At 36.5% G+C, this 25,535-nt stretch overlaps 1 protein-coding gene across 1 annotated transcript in view; it reads right to left on the bottom strand.

Annotated features, from left to right (window-relative positions):
* Positions 1-10,566, bottom strand: part of ptchd4 (patched domain containing 4) — a 42,305-nt gene extending 31,739 nt beyond the window's left edge. The window contains exons 1-2 of the mRNA XM_065256102.2: positions 8,907-10,566; positions 6,411-6,891 (exon numbers count right to left, since the gene is read on the bottom strand). Of these exons, the coding sequence (XP_065112174.2) occupies positions 6,411-6,891; positions 8,907-9,512 (1,087 nt within the window). The 5' untranslated portion in view covers positions 9,513-10,566. The remainder of the gene's footprint in view (positions 1-6,410; positions 6,892-8,906) is intronic.
* Between the last annotated feature and the right edge of the window lie 14,969 nt (positions 10,567-25,535).

The following is a 25,535-nucleotide window of genomic DNA, read 5'->3' on the forward strand; positions in this document are numbered from 1 at the left end:
ACTGTTAAATTCAACTCAATATCTTACGAAATATCAAGGACTTTGAATAATATTTCAGTTTTAAATGGAAAGCGTTTACTGATAGTTCCTGTGGTGGAAGTGGGTGAATAGCTCCTGACCTTTCCTGTCACTCATTTTCTATGTGCTGTGGATTCAGTCACAAAAGCTCATGGGAAAATATACCATACCATCCATCACAGGACTTCATGTTATTGTAAAACATCCCACTGTCAGTATGTCACTGAGTTCAAGGTCTTCACTGCAAAATCTATTTCTCCTAACAAATGTATATCCACACTAAACACTACTGCTTTTGTGTTGTATTATATAAGAATAAAATATTCTCAATTTAGAGATTTCAAAACACTTTAGTTGCTAATTCTTTCATTTGAAACTAACACACAATTCGTTCACAATTTCCAATCTTGCATAAATTTCATTCATTTCTATTCATTCATTGCCGTAATCTAACATTGGTCATGCTTGACCAAGGTACACGGTATGCAAATTAAACTCCTCTCCGACTTAGGATCTCCAACACACCGCTTTGAACCCTCTCATCCTGATTCTTCCTCCTGACAATGGCAAATTATCCAGCCACAGGCCTAATGGCATGTAACATATGACGCTTGAAGACATCTGTGATAAGTAGTCCATTGGTAAGACCCCTAATCTCTTCCTCATGACTTTCTTTTGCCTTCTGGCACACAGGCTAATCAATGGCATTCAACATGGCCGCTCTTCAATCTACTAACACCCCATCATCTATATTTTACAGTGGGAGACAGCAAAAAGTGGCCGGGTCTAGACCTCGCCGCTGTGTACTTGTTTGTTCGAGGAATGGTGATTGAGACGGGATCATGCTTCCCGCGTGCGATATGTGCATAGGCCGTGACCAGACACAATCATACTTGTGTGGAGAGAATTGCAGAGAGACGGCCTGAATTTCAGGGCACATGCTGTTCCACAGTCTGTGGCCCTAATCGAGCTCGATCAATAGGACTGACATGGCGGGGAAAGACTGCACCATTGCACGCACGCAGGCACGCACACACACACACGCACACACACATACTATAAAACACACTTATGGTACACTCATTGCAGACAAACACACATGGGTTGTAAAGGGGGTTTCAGATGTTGGAAACCCTAAATCTTTGGCAAGTACACCACACACTGAGAGACAGGTTCATGACTTTGAACCATGGTGAAAAATAAAGTGATGGACTATAAATAGAGATACCTGTAAGTTTAGCTTGCTTACTCATTTGTACTCTTCAATAAGATGTAATACACTGGATTTTTTTTGCACATATAAGATTAAGGTCTGAACTTACTATAGCCATTATTTTTAGAGGATTTAAAAAATATTTCCTACAGAATTTTTTACATTTTTTTAGATTATCATTATCAAAAAATATCATTACCGCAACATGATATTACATTAAATATATGCATTTACAAACTCATGTTTCGGTAATGAGAACTAAAAAGTTGTCTAGGTACTATGACAAACAAAAATTTCAACTTTTATCTGGAGAGAAAAAATAAGAACTGCTCACCTGGTAGCCATCTTAAGTGTCACTGTCAATTATGTCCCTTCCAACAATTTTTTTAAATGTTAGTTCCTTGAGGGCTTAAACAATGATTGAAAATTGTTGCGGATGATGAGAAAATTGGTCTTGGACACATTTATATTCCTTATTTTGTCTCTACATTTACCAATGATCACCAGATACCACATGTTTCTTTACTGTAAATGTTTGTAGTATAACATGCACTGAAGCTTTTTATTTTTTTTAGATTTTTTAATTATAAATATTTCCATGTCAAAGTACCCAAATCCAGTCATAGACACGTTGCGGTAATTAAAATTTCCCCCTTAAATGTGGAAAAAACAACAAAATTGGTTTGTATGATGTCATTTGAAATCATGTGCAAAATAGTACATGAAGAGATGTTTGTAACTGTATGCTTCTTATTTTGATACTCTTACTTTGCATTTATTTTTTTATCAAAATGTTTCATGACACCTCATAAGTCTAATTTCGCGTGAATCACCCATTTTTATCTTCTAGGTTTGTTTTGATTATTTGCATATTTTTTCAATCATTGTATAAGCTTAATAAAGTATTTCCTGCCCAACCTGTGACATTTCTGTTTCTATTTTTATACATTTGACAGCTTAACTGTTGCTCTATGGAAAGAGCTGCTTGAAGATACCTAACAATAGCATACAGGTAAACAATTATAGGAAATACAACATATACATATCCATATAATTAAGCTATATATAGTAGATAAATAATAATAAACATACAAATAAAGAATATAAAGAATCATATAAAACTGTAAAAGAATAAAAGCACTTTGATAAGCACCGATTTGGAAACTCATGAAAATTATAACTAAATTGTGACGACACCAAAAAGCTTTTATGTACACTGAGTTCAGGAGGTAAGCGAGTAATCTGACATTGATTTCCCATCCTGTCATTTATCCAACAAGAACAAAGCATTCGCCACTCTGCCACAAAGACATGGCAGGAACCATGTCCATCTATAAATAGGCCTTTTGCTTAATGGGTCTGAATAAAAATAATCTCCAAACTTATACTGAAGATGTAATGCTCTCTATTTAGTACAGTGTTGCACATTTTGTGTATACTTGTATATATATTCCATCAATACTGGTTTTATGTTGTCTTTTATTTTTCAGTAGCCAACCAAACATATTTTATATCAAATGCATGACACATCATGCTTTTTGGAGTTAAAAAAGGGGTGCACGGTTTTTGAGAAACGCTTTGGAAAAGGGAGTCGGGCCGAGTTTCAAAATCAGCAGTAAAGGGGAATGTCTACTAACCGACATCGTTTTCTTGGTTACGTATGTGTTGGGCGGGCATATCAAAAAAGGTCCAGATTCTATTGGGGTCAAATGTCAACAATGGCTTTCAGAGATCATGGACCCTGCCTTTAAACATAAGTGATCACTATGAATTATGGTTACATGTGATAAGCTGCATAAATGTTCCTCAACTTTTTTTTAGCAAAAAAAGAAATACAGTACATGAAAAACTATCCCAGATGCAGACAACTCCGGGCCAGATCCGTTCCAAAGTCAACAGTCCCGCTGTGGATCCGGCCCGGAATCGTCTGCTGTCTGGAATGGGTTTGAAACAATGTATACAAAAAAATAAAAATGATGTCAATAATTTTACAATTATTTTTTGTGTTTTCATATTGCTATAATATTTTATATTCCTTATATATTAAGAACTCAATAACCCAATCATGTACAAGTGTTTGTGAAACAATACCAGTCTTTACAACTCACTTAAAGCACAAATCCGACAGTATGCCAACCCATCAGAACCACACTGGATCACCGGACACACCTGCCCATTGTGATAGGCCGTATAAAGTAGCCATTCATCTTTACTGGCGGGACAAAATCAATTATTTTAGATTGTCCTTTCGGTGAAACTCAAATGCAAAGAAGAGTAAATCACAGGTCCTCTGGTATTCAAGCTACGAGTTCGAAATCTAGTGGTCAGGGAGCAATTAATCTTTCACACCGGGCTACCCTTGCAATAAGACTGAGGATCTGTGGGCTTTACATCATCTGGGACATCATAAATGGCTAGCTGAAGCTTAAGAGGTGACTATACAATGCCAAACATTATTACCTTTGATCCACAAACTCCACAAGGACATTCATGATCATAAAATCCTTCAATACAGTCTCTTTATTTTCAATGCTAGAGTGTTATTAAATCGGGAATCCATGCAGAATTGTCGGAAGCCAATCAGTAAATGCAAAAAAACCCATTGCTGTGATTTACTATGTAGCACAACAGGAACGCTGTATAAGGTGATTCTCTGCAGGTTGTATATTTTTGTTTGGAGAGATTCACGAATCTTCCTCCACGGGAGGAAAACAGATCTACATGTTTTGATTTCGAAGCTAATTAGTTTCTCTCAGTTGAGGGTTGTGACAGTCTTCACCTAAGGGCATCCAATAAAACCTAGACGGGTGTAAAATCTAAGCGTGTTTTTCACACCTGCGAGATGTGTTGAAACGAAGTTCGTTAAATTTTAAAGTTTCTCTTAGCTTGCAAGATTTTGTTCCCAGGGGTCCACAAAATAACAGTCAGACTGAACACAACACTGCCGGAAATTAATGACTACTCCATATTATTTTTCCAAAATGCATAAACAATAAAGCAGATTTAAATGCTTTCAAACAAAACATCAAGCAGACTAAAATATTCCACCACATTGTATGTGAGTTTCACACTATAATTATCAGTTCAATGGCAGGTTTCACATCTTAAAAAAGTCTTTGGATTTACACAGCTATTATTAGCTCTGTGACTAAAGAGACTCAACTACTATAGGCATTACACTGTAAAAAAATACTCGGTTGATTTTAACCCATGGTTGGGTCAAATATGGACTTTTGGACAATTGAATTTATCCACATTTATCATAAATAAATATATGTATTTATTTATTTGTTTATTTATTTATACTTTTATATATTATATATAAATTAAAAACAATGATATATAATTTTTTTTAAATTCTGAAATGTTTTGTGTTTAAATATGTACTACACTGCAAAAAATGACTTTCTTACTTATTTTTTTATTTTTTTATTTTTTCTTATTTCGTATTTTTGTCTTGCTTTCAGTAGAAATATTAAAAAATTCTTAAATTAAGATGCTTGATGAGCGAAATGACCTAAGAAAATAAGTCTAGTTTATAGACAAAAAATATACAATTAAAGTGAATTTGTGCTTAAAACAAACAAAAATATTTGCCAATGGGGTGAGAAAAAAATCTAAAGTTTTATTTTTTCTTAAACACTTAATTTAAGCAAAATTTTCTCACCCCATTGGCAGATAATTGTGCTTGTTTTAAGAACAAATTCACTTAAATTTGATAGTTTTTGTGTAAAAACTCGACTTATTTTCTTAGGTCATTTTGCTCATCAAGAAAATACCAACATATCCTCCAACCCATACGATTGCTTTGGTCGTTTGTCTATTTCACCAAATACGACCAATAGATGCATTTAGTAAATTAGCGCCTCTACTGGCAGCAGGTGAAACTTAATATATTAGGGTATAAAATGATATTTTGGGGTATAATTTTGCTATGATGATATGTAAAGGGATAACATTTTCAATTTGAACCACCAGGATTAATTGTATTTTATTACACATTCAGGCATTTAGGGCAAATAGAGTACCTATTTATTTATTATATGATACAAAACACAGCATATGAAACAGTCACAACTTTTTAAAAATGTACTTAAAATATTCCAAGTGTACCAAGGTCAAGCGATCGATTTTTTGAAGAAAAGATGCAAAAGTGATGACAATCCTCTGTAAATATCAGATCTGGTGTACACTGATTCAAAAACTGCCGCCAGAAGAAGCGATGATACGTCATCAATGATTGTGAAAAGGCATTGGCTCTTGTGTGTCTCGTGAACGATTGCATCATTAGATTAGCTAAGAATGTGAAGCGCTATTGGCTCTTGTGACCGGCGACCACTACTTCATGCTGTTTTATGTTTGAATGAGATCTGACTGTGGTTTTTGATCACAGAGTTCTTCATATAAAGTAATCGTATGGCTTCAGTTTGCAAGGTTTGCAATGCGAATGGTTTGTAGTACTTTTATACTGTTTTATGCAATAAATACCTGACTGTACTTTTACTTGCGTGTTGTGTTTTGTATGGTTGAGAAGTGGTTGGGTTTTGGGTAAGGGTGAGTGTGAGTGTGGGGTTAGATGCTCCAAAATATCTTTAAAACCATAAATGTTTATGAAACAGTTTCTACATTTACAAAATCATAAAATTAAATGTGTCTAATCTGATGTATAAGGCAAAAACTTAAAACATAACAACAGGTTACTGTATTTATAAGCTACTGCCGCTAGAGGACACTACCTTAATACGTCACTTTACGTCATAATAAAGTTCTTGCACACACATATATATATATGTATATGTAATATATATATATATTCAAAAACTCTTATTTTGTATGCGATTAATCACAATTAATCGATGCCCACCACTAACAAAAAATCAGATATTCAAGTTATGTTAATGCAATACCAAGGTAGGCTACTGTATATAGCCATATAAACTTGACATTTCTCCCATTATAATCATATTGAGGCAAACGTTTAAAAAAAATTCACAATTCTCCTACAATAGCAGTTATGATATCACAGATTTTTCCTTTGTAATGACAAAGCCCATTGTTGCAGTAGCACTGACCCCAATGACTGCCATTGAAAACAATTTCACCCCCCCCCCCTCTTCTGAGGAGTCACAAGGCAATTATGGTAATCCTGCATACAATCACAATCGCTCTGCGCACTTACCCATGGCGAAAAAGGGTATCCCAAGCAGCGTAGAGTTAAACTTCCCATCCGAAATGAAGAAAATCCCAGCTGCCGTCACGTTGGCGATGCAGATGGTGAGGACGCCCAACAGACCCAAGAAGGGCTTCCCTCGCAAGCAGTCCCGCATGGAGCTAGAGATGGTCGCAGCCAGGAGGACCAGAACCAAGCTGACCAAAACCTCGCTCTTGGCCAGCACTCCCGTCTTGTGAAAATCCCGCCACAAGCTGAAGGATGTGAGAGACTGAATGTGTAGCTCATGGCTGTCCGTAGCCAGCTGGTGCACCAGCTTACAGAATTCCCTTTCCCACCTCTCGGCAATGATGTCCTGTACGACTGGGCCGAGGTTCCGGAGGTAGTACGTGATCTGGATGGCGCGGGCGAATTTGACCTGTTGGTCACGGCTGTTCGCCGACAAGGCCACGCCACCCAGCTGATGGCCAATGAAGGACACTCGACCATCCTGGAGGAAAAACAAGACATTTTTCATTACAGAAACAGTTTTGGGTGAAATTGAAGTTGAAGTTGATCGTCAAAGTAATCCGACAAGTGTACTTTGCAATCAGGAGAAATCAACTCCTGTCTGAAAATATGTTGAATAAAATAATTGGTACGTTTGGGACATCTGAGGAATATTAAAACTGATTAACAAATGAGCCAAGATCTGTAATATGGCCTGCTGGTAGAAATGGGAATAGAAACCTGTGTTCAAATAGTTTTATGATTAAAATGCAGCAAGTATGCACCAAACATAAAAACAAAATAGGTAACACAGTACAGAAGGGTGTTTTTATTAACATAAGTAAATACATTAGCTAACATGAACTACTGGAATAATAAGCGATAGTTTTTCAGCATTTAATTATCTTCTTTATTAATGCCCATACAATTGTTTATTGTGCATTAACTAATGTTAACAGAAACAACGTTTGATTTTTAAAAATGTATTAGTAAATGTTGAAATTAATATGAATAAGATTAACAAATGCTTTAGAAGTATTATTCACTGTTAGTACGTCTTGCTAATGCATTAACTATTGTTAACAAAAACAATCTTATTGTAAAATGTTACCGAAAAATGAATATTGTTTGCTCTTTGCATTTGTATGCAGTACAGTTCAATAAATGTATTAGTATGGCAATGGTTCACTGCTCCATTCGTGCCGTGTAAAATCGGTATTAATTGCAAATAATAATAATAATGTGTGACTTGCAGGGTCAGCATACCAGCTAATGACCAGCTCTGTTAATGTGAACTTTTTTAATTTGAAGGATTACAACAAACTTTCCCCATGTATTAAAATGGCCATCCATAACAAAAAGGCTTCAACCAAAGCATGCCAGGCAAAGAAGCAATGTGTACTTAGTGTCTTTCAGCTAAATGTCAGACAGGCAAAACAAGCGAGAACATATTAAACCACAGCATGAAGCTTGCTAAATTTGTCAGAACAACCTCCAGAGTTGAACAACATGGAAACAATGCAGAATGAATAAAACAGATTGGTTAATATTGCATTTTCAGAGAAGGATGTGCATCAACTCGATGCTCAATATTTCAGTATCCAGCAATGAGGTGAAGTGTGCATCACAGATTTACTAAAAGAATGTTGTAGACTTGAATGCAGCAACAGTCACAAGGTGTTTGGAGAAAAAAACTGGCATAATATGAATGAGCTCTTACTTAATCTTTGAGGCCACAGTGAGCGCCTCATTCGCACACATCTTGTTCTTACTCCCACTGACGTAAGCTTTGGAAAACAATATGATGCCTGGCTTGATGTGCTGTTGTGTTATATTTAGCCTTTGTCTGTATTGCAGCATTTTGATTGTTTGTCTGAAAGGATACATTTATGCATTTGCCAGATGCTTTCATGCAAAGCAACTTACAGTGCATGCAAACAATACATTTTATCAGTATGTGTGTTTTCTAAATCAAACCTATAATTTTTGCTAACACAATGCTCTACCAGTTGAGCTCCAGGAACACAAGTTGCATGCAAGATCTGTATGTCAGTTTATGAAATTGAACAATTCTGCAACTGACCACACACACACACACAATGTACATTCTTTAACATATCTCTGGAGAGTATGACAAACTACTCGTGCAGTGTGTGTGCGCGCGAACAAATCCGATTCATTTATAATTTATAATGGCAGTCTAATAAATTCAGGAAAGATTTAAGAGTGCAGTATGCAGCTGTTGTGCACAGACTGGTTTGGCACACACAGCATCAGTCTATTCATAATTATAAAGGCTTACTTTAGGCAAGTGTCGCACCATAATGAGATGCTTTTGCAGTTTCATGGTCGCAACGTTGGCTGAAGATGCACCACGCGCAAAAGCTACCTCGATTTAACGCGCCTTCAATATGCAGTCTTTGTAGGCAGCTGACTAGATCTTGAAACACAGCCGCTGCGCTCCAGCACTGTCTATACAAAGACAACATACAGTATGCGCACGAATGCGTCTCTCACCTTTAACGTCGTATTAGGATAGCTCACAGGGACCTTGGCAAAAGTGCTATTGGAAAGAACAGCCAACCGAATGTCTTCAAATATGGTGATGATATCATCCAGCAAGCATCTCTTGTCCCGGTGGCTCAGGACGCAGAGATGCGCGAAAGTGTAATTGAAGCCTTTGTAATTGACGCGCATATCCAGGACTCTCTTGTGCACCCGGAGCACCTGCTCGGCGAGCTCCAGGATGTTTCCCCCGGATCTGTCCAGCAGTATGAGCCTGCCATATCTGCCGGGGGTGTGCAGGTCCGAGTACAGCTTGTGTTTGGACTGATCGACGGGGAAAAGGCTGTTGGCGAGACTCCGCTCGATCTTCGCCAGGCTGTGCGTCGGGGCCACCAGGATCTCCAGGTCGGTTTCGGGTTTAAACCTGCTGAGCACCGTAGACCCGAAGATGATGGTCAGCACCGCGGGGACGGTGAGAAAGAAAACCGGATGCCTGCTCACGAACAAACCCAGCCAGTAGAAAGAAGATTTCAACCCTCTGTGTATCACTTGCCGCAGCATCCTCCTCCAGATCCGGCTTGCAGCAGATGATGCCCCGTCTCTTCCTATGAAGCACATGTGACATGTGGCTCCGTTTTAGTCAATCCGTATGAGAATACTCGAGTATACACCTGTAAAGTACTGCGGCGATATGCAACAAAACGCTCAGATATTGATCACCATACAGGCTTTTTGGTTTCATCTCGAGCCGTCCATCCCTCCCCCTTTTAAAGCACTGATCTGCGCATCTCTCGCGTCCTCTGCTGCAACAGCAGCCAACCCCGGTCTGATGTGCATGTGTGCTCAATTCCGACTATTGCACCGCCTGATTTATGGGCTTGATGGTAACCATGTGCTGCTGTGTGGATGCGAGCGGGCACGAGTCGCACGACGTGGAAATTCTGAGAGGGTGGGGGCTCGATTTAAGATCGTGCGCTTCCGAGCCTTATCGTGGACTCACCTCTTCAAATAGCGACTCGATTACTAATGAATGAGGTTTTGTCATCCTGAAGCTCGTGGGCCGTGGTCCACGCGCGAGACCGATTCGCAACACCGATTCGCAAGACCAAGACGCATTCACTAAACGATAAATCGTTTATTTCCAAATAAAATATGCTCGTAACGTTGAATGTCTTTTAGAGTTGGCTGATAAAGTGCCTTTGCATATCTGCAGGACTGTGAATTCAAGTGGGAATGTATGGTTATCCACGTCTCGACAACACCAAACTATTTTAAACAAACAAAGTAAAAAAAAACAATCTCACATAACATATTTTGCTGTATAGGCCTACACACATTGTATATGTACTTTAAACATGATATTGGTCTCCATATATCCATACTGTATGTCACGCTGTCACTTTATTTGCTAGAGAATACATACAAATGTGTGGTGGTATTGAAATGTATTAAACAATATTAAAATAGGCTGGATAACACTTAACTTACTGAACTTTTCTGGTCTCTAAAATTATTGCAAAAGTAATTTTGTCAAAACCTTTTTTTGCATTCTCTGCAAACTGGGACACAAGTTTCTCTTTACAAATAAGCCACATCCCTTTATTATCAGTTTTAAAGAGATCCTGCACAGAATGTGTGCAGAAACAAAAGTAGACACTGTACCATATTTACTGAAAACAATCCTTTGAGCTCACAAGAGTTTTGTTACATGTCATGTAAAACATCATATGTAATCAGAGGTTATGCTTATTTTGGATTTAGATTCATGATAAAAAGGGACATATCACCTGTTTCTATGTTTAAGTGCTATAATTGGGCCACCATGCTTCTATCAACCTAGAAAATGTGAAAAAAGATCAACCCACTAATTTAGTTAAGGTAAACCATTCTATTCTCTGCAAGCATGTGAAAAATTGGTCATTGTAATGTGGCTCCCCCTGTGATGTCAGAGGGGGATAATACCGCCCCTTAATGAATGAATGAATGAATGAATGAATAAATAAATGATCCAATCACGACACTGCCATTTAGTGCAGAGATCAGCTCATTTGCATTTAAGACAACACACAATAAATTACCTATAAGGTATTTTAAGCTAAAACTTCACATACTAACTCTGTAGACACCAAAGATTGATTTTACATCTTAAAAAAGTCTTGTGAAATGTCCCCTTTAAGAAAATGCTTAATATCCTTTTGAGAAACGTACACTATAAGGCCCTATTTACGTACATGGTTATTTTAAAAAACTGAGACATTTCCCTTCGTTTGCAGTAGCGCCTCACTGCGGAGCACGACATCCAGGGGGCGGGATTGGATTTAGATCCAGGGGTGGAGCTGGATCCTGATCCAGAGATCTCATTGGTCGGCAGTTTTACCACAAGACACGTCATACACGTGTTGCTGCGTTACCATTTCCGCATTAAGTCGTAACTAAATTAAGTTATTATTTTGACATAAAAAAATAACTTTACTTATGACTACAATAAAAGTAGTGCCTTTAGGGTGAAATGTAAGTTTTTTGCTATAATTTTTTGGAGTAAAACATTTCGGGTAAGCCTACTACGAGTAATCTTACCACATGCAGTTTAAGACCTATTAATGGATACAGTATAAATATGCATAATTATTAAAATATATAGGCTATGGCATGTTATTTAGAAATTAATAAATTGAATATTTATCTTGTATGGACTTTGAACTTGTTTTAACGCGTCTTTGCTTACAGCCATTAGGAAACAGTTTTCCCTAGTAGATGGTTTACTTTTTTAAAATTTGCTAATAAAAGATATCAAATAAATTTGTTTTTATATTTACTCGTATAGGAATAGCTGTGTAATAAGTGGGATAATGTACAAATAAATCCCTTCAGTGATATCAAACTGTCGGGAACGTGTCCGTACCTCTCCTTACACCTAACTGTGATACTTTCTAAATTATGAATCTTTCTCAACTATATTATTAATCAAACGTACACTTAAATTGATAAGAGCAAACGTTGGCGACCACAGGTTGCAACTAATTGCGGGCTGCAACAACGCAAATATACTGGTTCATTTGGCGGAACAAAGTATATAAAGTGGGAGGAGTTGGATCTAGATCCAACCCCGCCCTCTGGATGTTGTGTTCCGCAGTGAGGACCATCTCTTCTTTTGCGCCCTTCGTTTGCACGTAAACGGGAACTCGCCTCTGAATCCGATTCTTTTTAAAAACTCCAGCCAGAGTGGAGATTTGGAAAATCTTCGGTTACACGGTTGCATGTAAACTTAGACAAACGGATGTTTAGGCAGCCAACTTCACAGTATGCGCCAGAGCTCGCACCTATGCCAAAAGTGCAACCTTGTCCAAAAGAGGAACAGGAAGGGATTCTGATTGGCTTACGTGGGCTTGAGCTTCTCGTTACCTAGCTTCTCGTTTGGCATGCTCTTGACGGCATAAGGGTACGTGTCAAAGAAGTTATTTTTGAAACTGGAGAGGTTGTAATGTCTGTTTATGTAAATAGCCGCTCACATGTAAACGTAAGATATATCACACATTCTAAATTCTGCTGGATTCACTGATGCACGTTAACCTCCTAGGACCTTTTTTTTGTTGTTTGCACCATTATGATTAAATCTGTGTAACTGGAACCTGTTGTACACAAATGTGGACAATTACACTGCTTCATGTTCAAAGAAAAAAACTTGCTTATTATATTTATTGGTTCTTCCTAACCAGTGTTGGGGAAAGTTACTTTTAAAAGTAATGCATTACAATATTAAGTTACTCCCAAAAAAAGTAACTAATTGCGTTACTTAGTTACTTTTCATGGAAAGTAATGCTTACATTACTTTTTAAGTTACTTTTGCGTTACTTTTTCTTACTTGGCTGAGGCTTGATCTCTTTTAGGCCTTGCAGGTGATCGCAAAAATGTCAAGCTCTGGCGTGCCATCTCCGTTTCTGACTTAAACTGTTCCCCCTCAGGCACACAGAGTTCGTAATTCTATGTTAATATGTTCAGTTTATTTCAGTACATTATTTTATTTTTAAATTGAATTAATTAAACTGAAAAGTAACTTGCATTACTTTAAAAAAAATTTTTTTTATAAAGTAATGCGTTACTTTACTCGTTACTTCAGAAAAGTAATAATATTATGTAATGCGTGTTACTTGTAATGCGTTACCCCAACACTGTTCCTAACCCCAAATAGCTGGAAGAAATCTGAAAAAGACAAACCAAAGCTCGGGTCTTAGGAGGTTAAGATAAGAGAAGCTCGGATGCGAAAGCCACTGCCCACTGAACCACTGCTCTAAATGCCACCTCCATAAAAAATGAGATGTATGATATTAATCACATATTATTCCTTCATCAAAAACTTTAACCTATAATCCACTTAATTCAGTCCTCAGGACATTCAGAAATACCGGTTTGTTAGCAGAATCAATTAAGAGTCTGATAAAAAAATGGCCATTTAAACATGTCACTCTGTCTCAGTTAGGACAGCTCAAACATGCATTTTTTGGGACTAGACCTAAGTCATGTCAGGCCCCCTCCCCTTCAGTTAAAAAGTGGAGAATACATTTACAACAACTCCCTATATTTGTTTTTTGTCTTTTACTGATGTTTTCTTTAAATGGTGAAGTAAAATGAATCTATAAATCTACAAGACCGCATATAGTGTAGTTTTAATAACCTAACACAAATCAGCGAGACACCTCTTCGTTGTGTTTTGTGCATTATTTTACAGAAGCACCTCATAAAATAATTTTCCGCACCACCGGTCATGTGTGACTGAAGTGATGACCTGTAACACCGTTCGGTTTCAGCCCACTTCATTACTTCTGTGGATGGTGGTGTGTTTACAATCTCCGACTGTAATTTGGTGACTTGCTGAGAATAAAAAGAACTACATATGACCTTTAAGGAACTTAAGAGTGTTAATTTTAACAAGACATTTTTTTATAGGCTACTGTAGAATAAACTGCCTATGGTGTAAAGTTAATGCTACACCATAGGAGATCAAAAACCCCTGGAAAACTATACATTATCTGTCTCATTTATCTCAATGACAATCGCTTGACAGCAGACATCCTTTTATGTCACGATCCAATCAGCTCAGAGTCGTAGATGTCATGTGACTGATCACACTACAGTATGCTTTAATTCTTGAAGGAGAAAAAAGCACACATCTATGTGGCACTGCTAAGAGCCACCCTAAATAATGGGTCAATACCAAAACATCAACTGAAACATAATTAGATTTTTGTGATTTATATGTAAATTAATTTTTTTTTATTAAAATGCATGGCTCATCGGTGGAAGAAACGATGCCTTTTGCCTGCATAAGGGTTTTAGGTACAGCATCTTGAAGCATGCAGGGGCAGACTTGCTGACGCCAGCCAGTTAAACTCCGCCCCCTTGGGTACGCACATGAATTATATGAATGGTGCAGACCACACCTCCATCCCTATGTAAAAGTGACATGGCAGAAAGCAGCACACAACTCTAAAACTAGGGTGCAATGGAGACTGGTACATTTTATTATGGTATGTCCTAGTTTATTTCCATTACTGAATGCTGCAAGTGCTCTTCTTTTCTCAGCAAGACATCTAACCCAATTTTAACCTTTACATGTATAAGAAGGATCAGTCTAAAAAAAAAAAAACGAAAAATGTTGCTAATGTGAATTTAGTTATTTGTTCTAAATGTTTCAATTTCAAACTCCACACCACTGATTAAACTAAAATCGATATATTACACTATTAAACATTTCATTTTTGATAACAGTCACACTGAAAATGTTTTAATTGATAAAAAAATATTTTACAATGATAGATTTGATTTCTTTAAAACAATTATTTCTTTTTTTAGGACTGACATATCAAGGGACATATTTGTCATCACTTTTTTAGAATGACCCAGTAACAGACCTACTGTAAAATCAGCACAAGGAATGTTTTAAATGGGATGCTTTTCAGCTCTTGCAAGCACTGAAAAATGGGAACATTTAAGCTCTGACAAGGAAAAAAGCAAGTACAAGCTACAGAACTGATAAGAGAGAAATATAGCTAAAGTTGGAGAAGGTGCTGGAAAAAGAAAATGGGACAGACTGTTGCATGTTTGAGAGGAAGATTGTTTGCAGTCTCTGTAGATATAGGACTGCAGTTAAAGCTTCATTTGCACTTTCTGCCAGTTGCATTTGCCAGGTGGTGGGCTTCTGAAAGAATAACAGGCCACACGCTCGCACACACACAGCTTAAAGCAGATCTGCAAAGAAATCAAAACCTGAAACAAACACAAAATGCAAAAATACAAAGCTTTTTCAAATGTGAGTCCTAAAACAGTCATCACAGGGCACTTTTAATGGAAATGGGAATCCAAAATTCAGAGTGTTATACTGTATTACATAATAGTCCTAAATTATTCAAGTCTAGTAACATTTTTGATTTTTTAACTATGCAACTTCACATTGAATGGAAGCATGTTAAATATACAGATTGTGTTGCACATTGCAAGTGATCTGCAATTAAATATCCCAAATATAAGCCAATATTTGCTTTATTATGTATAGCTCATATGCATTTCAAATACTGTTGGGTGCCACAAAAACACATGAAAACACACGTGTGATGCTAATCTTTTTAAGTGTGATTACACCGTAAACAAGCACAGATCATGGTGTGCGCAATACAATACTGTATACATACTAAAGTCTTTAAGCATTGTTACACTGTAAAAAAAAAATCAGCATGAAGTTACAACAACTTGGTTTCGCAAGTCAATTCGTCCTACTATTTTAAGTTTTGGCTTGTGAAAAGTTAACAATTAAGTTGAAATTGTTTAACTTATTATTTATTATTTATAGTAACATAAAAATATACAACATATCCTCCAACCCATACGATTGCTTTGGTCGTTTGTCCATTTCACCAAATACGACCAATAGATGCATTTAGTGTCTAATCTGATGTATAAGGCAAAAAACTTAAAATGTAACAACAGGTTGTAAAAGCTAATGCTGCTAGAGGACACTAATCCCTTAATACTGTACGTCACTTTACGTTTTAATAAGGTGCTTGCACAAACAACCTATGAGGTTGTTATATTTTGGAGGACCATTTTAAAATATCTGTTGATTTGACAAAATGCTGGGTATTTTATACAGTGTATATAGAGTAGACTGGTTAAGTCTTCTAAATTTGACATTTAATAACATCTATTAGATGCCTATTTTTCCTTTTAAGGGTTATGAACAGCAAGACAGGGCTGCAAATAATCTTATTACTATTCCTTTGAGTTTGGCTTATGGCTTTACTTTACTTTGCAAACATCCCCTGTGCAAAGCTTTGTCCATCTGAGTGTGGTCTTAATGCATATACCCTGTACTGTAAGCAGATACAAGGCTCATGTTTGCATCCGAGAGAAAATAAATGACCCAGCTTAATGAATTACTTTTCATTAGATAGAGAAGCCAGCATGTTCTCTATGTTCGGCTGCTGTCAATACATCCAATTCATAAGAATAAGTAATCCCATGAATTATAAATAGCTAAATGGATTTAAAATCAGCCCTTGGGGCCTTGCTGGATATACTGAGGAGGTGTCATGTTCTGCAGAGTGAAAATCAAACTGTCAATCAAAAACATCAAATCCTCTTTTTTCCCCGTAATAGAAAGATTCATATTCTTATTCTAAAAAAATATAAAAAAGAAAATATATATTTCAAAGTTTAAAGTATTTATAAATTTTTGACCCATATTAGCCTGGTTAAAACCAGACCATTCTCAGTAGTTACTGAGTTATGGTCTGGGAAAGCTTCATAGACAAATCATTTCCAAAGGGGCATCACCAACGGAGGTCACTCAAATGCCTCTGTGTCCAATTGGATAGACCTAAAACCAATCACAGCGATGAAGGAAATGATGTATGCCGAGCTATATCAGACTTCTGCCGGATCCAGTCGGTAAGACAGTGATAACATCTATTTTTTATATATGAAGGCTTTGAGTGTTGTTCTTTGCTCGGGTTTAAATGAAAAGGGAAGGTTTAAATTTAAGGTTTAAAAGCGTAAAACATCCGCAATAGCAAATTCGAACGAGTGATGTTTCACGACGGCATCCATTTTTGTAATGTACAAAATCTGCTTCACCGTCGCTGCGCTGTCGTCATCGTGTAAAGCCCGCCCCAACGTTTCTGATTGGTGCCGTGATTTCTCCCCATTAGAAATGGGCTTGAATGGACTCTGCCAGACTACTTGCAGAGCAAATCTAAATCTGCCAGAAGATGTCTGGGTTTTCCCAGGCTAGGTAAATATTAGACAGAAAACACTGCTGGGTTCAAATCAACCCAATGCTGGGTTGTTGTTTGAACCCAACTGCTGGGTTATTATACCCCATGGTTGCATAACAACCACCCAACATTGGGTAATTTTTAGCCCATGGGTTTATTTTTAAACCAAGCATGTGTTTTGTCCAATATTTACCCATTATGGGTCCAAAATGACCCAGCCATTTTTAGAGTGCATGTCATGGTTGTATTATTTTAAGTGAACTGTATGTCTTATTTATTACATATGTCTTATTTAATTGTATGCATATTTTAACAAAATCATTGTACTGTATACCAGCATTGTTTTACTGCAATAAAGAAGAAAAATGTATATACTACAACAATTAGGATCATTATATAATAGTAAAATATTTATCATTTTTTTGTGATTTACTGTTTTCTACATAAAATCATTCTGCATAATGTAAAGAACATATAACCTTGATATCTTTAAGTTGCAAGACCTCATCATTTAATAATGAGTAAGACCATCAATGTGAAATCAATGATTGAAATCTAACACCTCTCATTATTAGGTTACGAAACTTTAGCCTGAATTTCATGTCTTAAAGGGGACATTTCACAATACTTTTTTAAAATGTCAAATAAATCATTGGTGTCCCCAGAGTACATATGTGAAGTTTTAGCTCAAAATACAATACAAATAATTTATTATAGCTTGTTAAAATTGCCACTTTGTGGTGCAAGCAAAAAGTGCCATTTTTGGGTGTCCCTTAAAATGCAAATGAAGCAGTGCTGTGGTTGGATAGTGCAGATTAAGGGGCGGTATTATCCCCTTCTGACATCACAAGGGGAGCAAATTTTCAATGACCTAATTTTTACATGCTTGCAGAGAATGATTTTTCAGAACTAAGTTACTGGGTTGATCTTTTCACATTTGGCTGATAGGATCAACGGGGACCCAATTATAGCACTTAAACTTGGAAAAAGTACATGGTATGTAATTTTCATGATATGTCCTCTTTAAAAATATCTATTTAATGACAGGCATCTAAGAATCATCATAGCTTGCCACCATACGTCTACATTTTTTTTCCATGTTTTTTTTCGGTAAAAACATGCATTTGATGAACATCAGCTCACCAAAACTCAAAAAGATGAGTACACTGCAGCTCACAGAGTGTGAAGTCAGTCCCCGGCTGTTCTAGATGTGTGATGTGATAAATTAAATCATAAAGAATCGCTGAAAGAAACGGGACTTCTCACTGAGTTGACAGTGTGCTTTGCTATTGTTGTCAGTATTATGAATGGCCCTCATATGATTCTGCTGCAGAATGTGCCGCGTGTCCAGCAGAGCCTGTGCAACCTTGAGTCATGAATCGCTTTGGCGCTCACTCAGAAAAACAGGAAGCACCACCTGCTGTTCAAATCTGATGTTAATTTCCCTGAGTAAGACTTCATTGAAGAGGAGAGGCGGTATAACCCGCTGTAATGGTAAAAGACGGCATGGGCGTCCTCTCTGTCAATGCTGCTTTGTGTTGAACTGTATGCAGGATTACCACTGCATCAAAATTGCAGACACACTTCAAAAGAGCTACTATTTAATAAGACTTGTAAGAGCTTGCAAGATGTAATAAATATGTTCTTATGAGGTTAACACATTACAGTGATTCTTGGGAATTTGGATAAAACAGGTTTAAATTTTGAAAAAAAAAAAGTTAGTTGAATTACAAAATCTGAAGGTATATCATTATAGACCAAAGTCTTGGCTGTTCAGCAATTTACTGGTGCAACCTCCCCTGTTCGTATTGTTTTCATAAAATAGGCGTTTTTCCAGTTATTACTCATACAACATTTACTTTAAGCCTAAATAGAAAAAGTTATGATTTTTTATTTAATAAACATATTTTTGTATTAATAGAGACTATTAATTTAATAACTCAACAGCACTGAAGAAACATATTGTAAGCATATTCATTTAAAACAAATAAAACGACGGTGGTGACATTGGCCTCATTATTCCAAAATGTATACCACTCAAGTTAATGGCTTCTTGTTTAAACTTTATGTAAATATTTGGTCCAAAAAATAACAATCCTGAGCACTGTGATGAACAAATATCAAATCATAACTTCCTAAAATACATAAAACCTGACAGAAAAGAGAGAAAAACTGACGGTGGTGACATCTGACGGTGGTGACAAAAACGTAATATAGATAAAAAAACAAATGAGTTGTTCACATTAGCCACTTTGTTTCCCTTCTGTTGCTAGCTACTTCAGACCTCTTCTTAAAAATGATACATTTATTTCATAATCTAATATTTTTTTTACAAAGATGACGGTGTTGACATGTTATAACATGTCAACACCGTCATCTTTGTAAAAAAAATATATGGTTGTCACAGTAGCAGTGTCCAAAAATATGACGAAGTTTAAGAGAAAATAGGAAACATACAGGAGCTTGAGTGATCTTGAAGCATGCAGTAGAGCTGAAGGTTTGAAAATGGGGTCCTCAGGAATGCAGTTGACCCTGTAGTTGCCTGATTTTATTGCTTTTTATAAATATCTGACGGTGGTGACGAATATGTGGGACACATTTTGAGCAAACACAAAATAATAGTAAATTTTGTCAAAACTCTCTGTTTGTAGTTTTTAATTCATATTACAAAGTACTCTTTCATGTGGTAAATATATTATTCAATTCAATTATTACTTTTGGCTTTTTTAATCAAGTTGAAATGATTATCTCTTAACCGAGGACAGCTGATTTTGAAAGCAATGGGCCAGCATATGATCATTAAATTAATAAAAAATAAACCTTTAAAAGAATCTTACATATGTGCAAAGGACCCCCTGATTATAACATTGATTCTTTTTCTTCATGAAAATGTTATTAATTTCCAACAGAATTAGCATTTTCTTAGTGGGAAATGTTTTTGCCAAAGTTTCAAGAATAATGCATATACAGTATATTTATGAGGAGTTTGGTTTCAGAACGCAATAAATCCATTTTGACTAATTTCAGTAAAAACGTGTTTTCTATACCAAGAAAGTGACAAGATTAAAACCACTATTTTCTGTTACAAACTTTCACATAGAATCTTTAAGTTATAATAACTTAAAAAAATCCAATCCATAATTTGATTTACAAAGATTTATTAAAAACGTTGATTATTTTTTCCACAATAAATCCATGACAAGTGTTTTTTTCAAAATGCTATAAATCTATTCAATATATAAATGTGCATTCATCTTTGCCATTGTGCATACATTTTGTTGACTATAGTGGTATACACCGATAAAAAATAAACATTAAATGGCATTAATCAAAACGCTTACTTTGTTATCCTGTATTAAGAACAATCTCATTGCTGCCATCATCCTTGGGATGTTGTCCCTGAACTTTTTCGACAGTGATCAGCCGTAAAATGTTAATGTCCTAGTTTCAAGACAACAATTACTACTGGTTTGATCAAATTTTTCACCATCATATAGGCCCAGGGGCAGAGCCAGACAATGTAGACATTGGGGGCTTAGCCAAATTCTAGGGGTTCCAAAGCATGGTCCCCTGCTAATAATTTTTCTCCATTTACAAAAGCTTTATAAACCATTTTTTTAATCTAAGTGTTCTCTGTATTATCATTTTGAAACTGTAACATAACAAATTTGACAATGAGACTTTAACTTCTCTTATCCAAAAATATGCAAAATATGTTTGCTGTAATCCAGTAACTCTAAAGCTACATAAGAAAGAATAAAAATTTTTACAATTTTGACCTCACTAGCAGAACAATTTCTGACCTGCTTAATGGAAGCTCTCTCTCTCTCTCTCTCTCTCTCTCTCTCTCTCTCTCTCTCTCTCTCTCTCTCTCTCTCTCCACCCTTTTCTTCCCGTCTTTGCACTAACAATTATCACACATAAGCATATTGTAATGTAAGAGATTGAGGATTCACATTTTGTCAATGAATTTCTGAGGTAAAATCATTGCGAATTTCCTTGAAATGCATTTGGGCAAACATAAGCTGCCTAAGTACTGTAACTATATACTTTCTCACCTTCTTACTTCTGACATCTAAAAAATCGTACATCCATCTATAAAAAAGAGATAGATGATATGTGCAATGAGTTTTTATTCAAAGTTTGAATTCACTGTGATTAAATGTTACCAACGACAGTGTGCAGCAGAGGATCAAAGTAGACGTTAACCATGCAGATAATATATCAGTTGACGGTATTTAACAGTATTTACATCACATAAGTATAAATATACACTTTTACAGTAATAACAAAGGCACTGTAATAAAAAACACTATGAAAAATGTGTTTACTGTGGGAGAATCAGGCTGTTTCTCAATATGCGTTCTTCAGCGATCTTGCGTCCTTGTGTCCTCGCTCTACGTCATCATTAACAGTCAATGTTCAATTCCAATTCTCAAGAACGCAAGTACAGAGGACGTAAAATACCCGGATGAGTTGTTGATATCGAGGATGCATCGAGTGCAGACTTGCGCGTTGAAATCTGGGGAGATGACCAGCAGGAAGATCGCACACATCTCAATTCTCACAAGTGCGGTCTGTGTTCTGGCGACCTTCCGAGTTCGTTCTTCCAAGGTCGCCTGGCAAGACCAGTCTACAGGTCTTGCGTTCTTAGAATTGAGAAACAGCCTCAGCATATTAACCCTTATGTGTTGTTGGGGCCATTTTTGGCAATTTTTGCAATTTTTTTGTCTTAATTTGGCCACAACTTTCTCTGTGTTTCAGCAAATGGAATGATTTTTGGTGACAAATCTTATATTTACACATATTTTAAGAAAATGCTTTGAAATTTTTCAAAAACTTAACAATATACCGTGGGCAAATTTACTACCCTTACGTGTTGTTAGCGGCCAAAAAAGGCCACTAAATTAAACTGCTGTAAAAATTTATCGGATAAAATTTTTTTCACATTTTTTTCGCATAAATCTGTTAATCAACCTCAGTACTGATCAAAACTACCAAATGTTTGCAAAAATTCCATGATTTTAACTCTTTCATTGCCAAGTTTATAAGTAGTGTCACTGATTTGGGGAAAAAAAACACACAAAATGACAGATTTTCAATATAAAACGTGACTGTGGACTGGATTTTCTTTTACCTTTTTTACAGTCTTGGGCATGCCAAAGATTGGTAAAAACATTGGCTTTGATGCATTTTTAGTTTTTGTGCAGCATCAGATTACATTTTTTTCTCCCTCATTTATTGTTTGTGGCCATTTTTTCCCCATTGACTTCCATTATAACAACATTTTTTGATTGCTGAGCCATGACACCTTATTACCATGCATTTTTGATTCTTTGTGCCTTTTCCTTTTGCAAAGAGGTAAAATTTGTCATTTTTACTGTTGATCACCATGTGGCACCATTAACCCTTTAGTAGCCTGTGCAAAAAAACAGAGCATAAATTCTGGTCTGTACATTGAGTTATATGGACTATAAAACCATTGTGTGTGTACGAGTGTGTGTGTACGAGTGTGTGTGTGTACGAGTGTGTGTGTGTACGAGTGTGTGTGTAGGGTTAGTGTTAGTATTGAGGAGAGAGCACCTCCCTCGCGCACCAGTTAGTGCTGCACTGGTGAGAGGGATTTAGCCTCCTGTAGCTGTCCCTCTAGACACAAATCCACAGACACCAGCAGGCACCAGCAGCTCAGGAGTGAAGAGGGGAACATGCAAGTGGTGTACAGAACCAAAAAAAGAACAGTCAGCATTTGTATCCGTTGTGGTAGACACACTTGCAGAGAGCACCAAGTAATATGCTGCAAGTCCTGCTAAAAAGACTGAACACACACACGTACACATATACACACCAAAAAATTAGTTTGATTGTTTAGTTCTCCATCCATCCTCTACTCTTTCTTCATTGTTCAGTTTATTTGAAGTTGTTTTTGCATTTTGGTTCATAATAAATGTTGTTCATAAATCTGATGAAGAGAAGATTTTTTACAGATTTTTCCACACAGACGCACACACATGCAAGCATGCACGCACACACACACACACACACACACACACACACACACACACACACACACACACACACACACACACACACACACACACACACTCTCTCTCTCTCTCTCTCTCTCTCTCTCTCTCTCTCTCTCTCTAATATGCTGTTATAGTCCATATAACTCAATGTACAATCCAGAATTCAAGCTCTATTTTTGCACAGGCTACTAAAGGGTTAATTGTGCCACATGGTGATCAACAGTAAAAATGACAAATTTTACCTCTTTGCAAAAACTAAAACCACAAAGAATCAAAAATGCATGGTAATAAGGTGTCATGGCTCTGCAATCAAAAAATGTTGTTATAATGGAAGTCAATGGGGAAAAAATGGCCACAAACAATAAATGAGGGAGAAAAAAAATTTAATCTGATGCTGCACAAAAACTAAAAATGCATCAAAGCCAATGTTTTTACCAATTTTTGGCATGCCCAAGACTGTGAAAAGGGTGAAAAAAATTCAGTCCACAATCACTTTTTATATTGAAAATCAGTGATTTTGTGTTTTTTTTTTTCTCAAATCAGTGGCATCACTTATGAGCTTGGCAATTAAAGAGTTAAAATCATGAAATTTTTGGAAACATTTGGTAGTTTTGATCAGTTCTGAGGTTGATTAACAGATTTATGCAAAAAAATTTGAAAAAAATATTAATATGATACATTTTTACAGCCGTTTAATTTAGTGGCCTTTTTTGGCCGCTAACAACACGAAAGGGTAGTGAATTGGAACAAGGCACAAGGGTTAATTTGCCTTCAACTAGAATCTCTTTTTTGTGGAGGACTGGAGAGTTTAAAGCTGAATGCCGCCATCTAGAGTACTGGATGAATTCATTTTTACAGATCTGCAAAGATTCGGGGCTTTTGACAAAACATTTGGGGCTCCCCCCGCTCTGCCCCTGGATAGGCCTACATCAGAGCCAGGTAATCCCTGTCAGGGATGTAGCCAAGATCAGGCTGTGGTCAGCGGGGTGAGTTAACACTGACGTCCTTCTAAGCAAATGTTCAAATAGGCGCTATCTTTACAAATCGACTGCAGATTTGAATAGTATACATATATATTCTCAACTGATGTAATCTTAAAACTACACTTTGTGACCAAGAAACGGTAATATCAAGAAACGGCTATTCCGTCTATTGAGTTATTATGACATTCAAAACAGCTGAAAGTGTTACCTGTCATTCTGTTTTTCTATGTTTTTCCTTTAGTAAAAAGAATAGTGAAGAGTGACTGGAGACTTTTTAAAAGAGATTTTTTTTTACATTTGTGCATTTACAGTTAAATTTGTGTGGAAAGGCATTTTAATTACTGATTAATTACCTTTTAATTGCAAAGTGAAATCGGTAGCATATATATATATATGGGAATAAATAAATTTACTACAAATTCTTCTGATATTACTACTTCTACTATTACACTGCACAATACTTTACTATACACAGTGACGTACTATATGCTTTACAATATTATAATACAGCAATTTCTTATAATTATACTGTTTGGTAAATCCACCCCAAAGCACCATCATCAAAAATATTACGCCTTGTTAAACGTCTACAACAGTCTTTCAAAGCTCATTAATCATTTTACTTGTCAAAGTGTGTTTGCCACTACGCTGACATTGCATTTCTGGGAATATACTACCTTCAGCCAAGGGATTTCATCCACAGCTCCCCCTACCTCTTCACACTGCCTCAGAGGCCGAATGTATTTCATTGGCATGGCTTTTGTATTTTATTGCCCAGTAACTAACGCTAGCAAGCGCCTCCAGTTAAAGGTTGGTGCATTTGGCCCAACCCCATTAAGTGGGTTCTGCTGTATGATGGTGACTCATCTGACTGGTCCGGTTTTGTAATACTGCTGAAACAATCACTTTAGATGAAGGTCAAATCGAGGCTTAAGGCCATGTATTCCAGCCTTTAACAATCTGGAATATCCACAGCCGAAGATCTTTAAACATCACTTTGACAGATTTGCTTCTGAACTCGAGGGGAAAATCTGGTGGTGATAGAGTTGTTTGAAAATCAAGTGTTACCCTTGTGGAAATTAGGCTGTATTTGCAAAACTGTGATGGAGAGAAATTTTTATATATTTATTCTACAATCTGTGTTGTGAGTTGTTTAGAAAACACCAAAATATTTTATTTGAGGTTGTGATGTTTAATACGTTGTGGCTGAAGGGCGTTCTTAGGCATAAAGTAACTTAGCCTTGAGTAGCTTATTGTTTTTATAAAACGGTTACTACACAATGCAAATATAAAAAATATATTTAGCAGGAAAAACTAGTCCCTGATCAACTGTGAACAGCAACAGAGTGTTTTACATTTGTTTAT

The sequence above is a fragment of the Paramisgurnus dabryanus genome, chromosome 12, assembly GCF_030506205.2.
Source record: "Paramisgurnus dabryanus chromosome 12, PD_genome_1.1, whole genome shotgun sequence".
NCBI lineage: Eukaryota > Metazoa > Chordata > Actinopteri > Cypriniformes > Cobitidae > Paramisgurnus > Paramisgurnus dabryanus.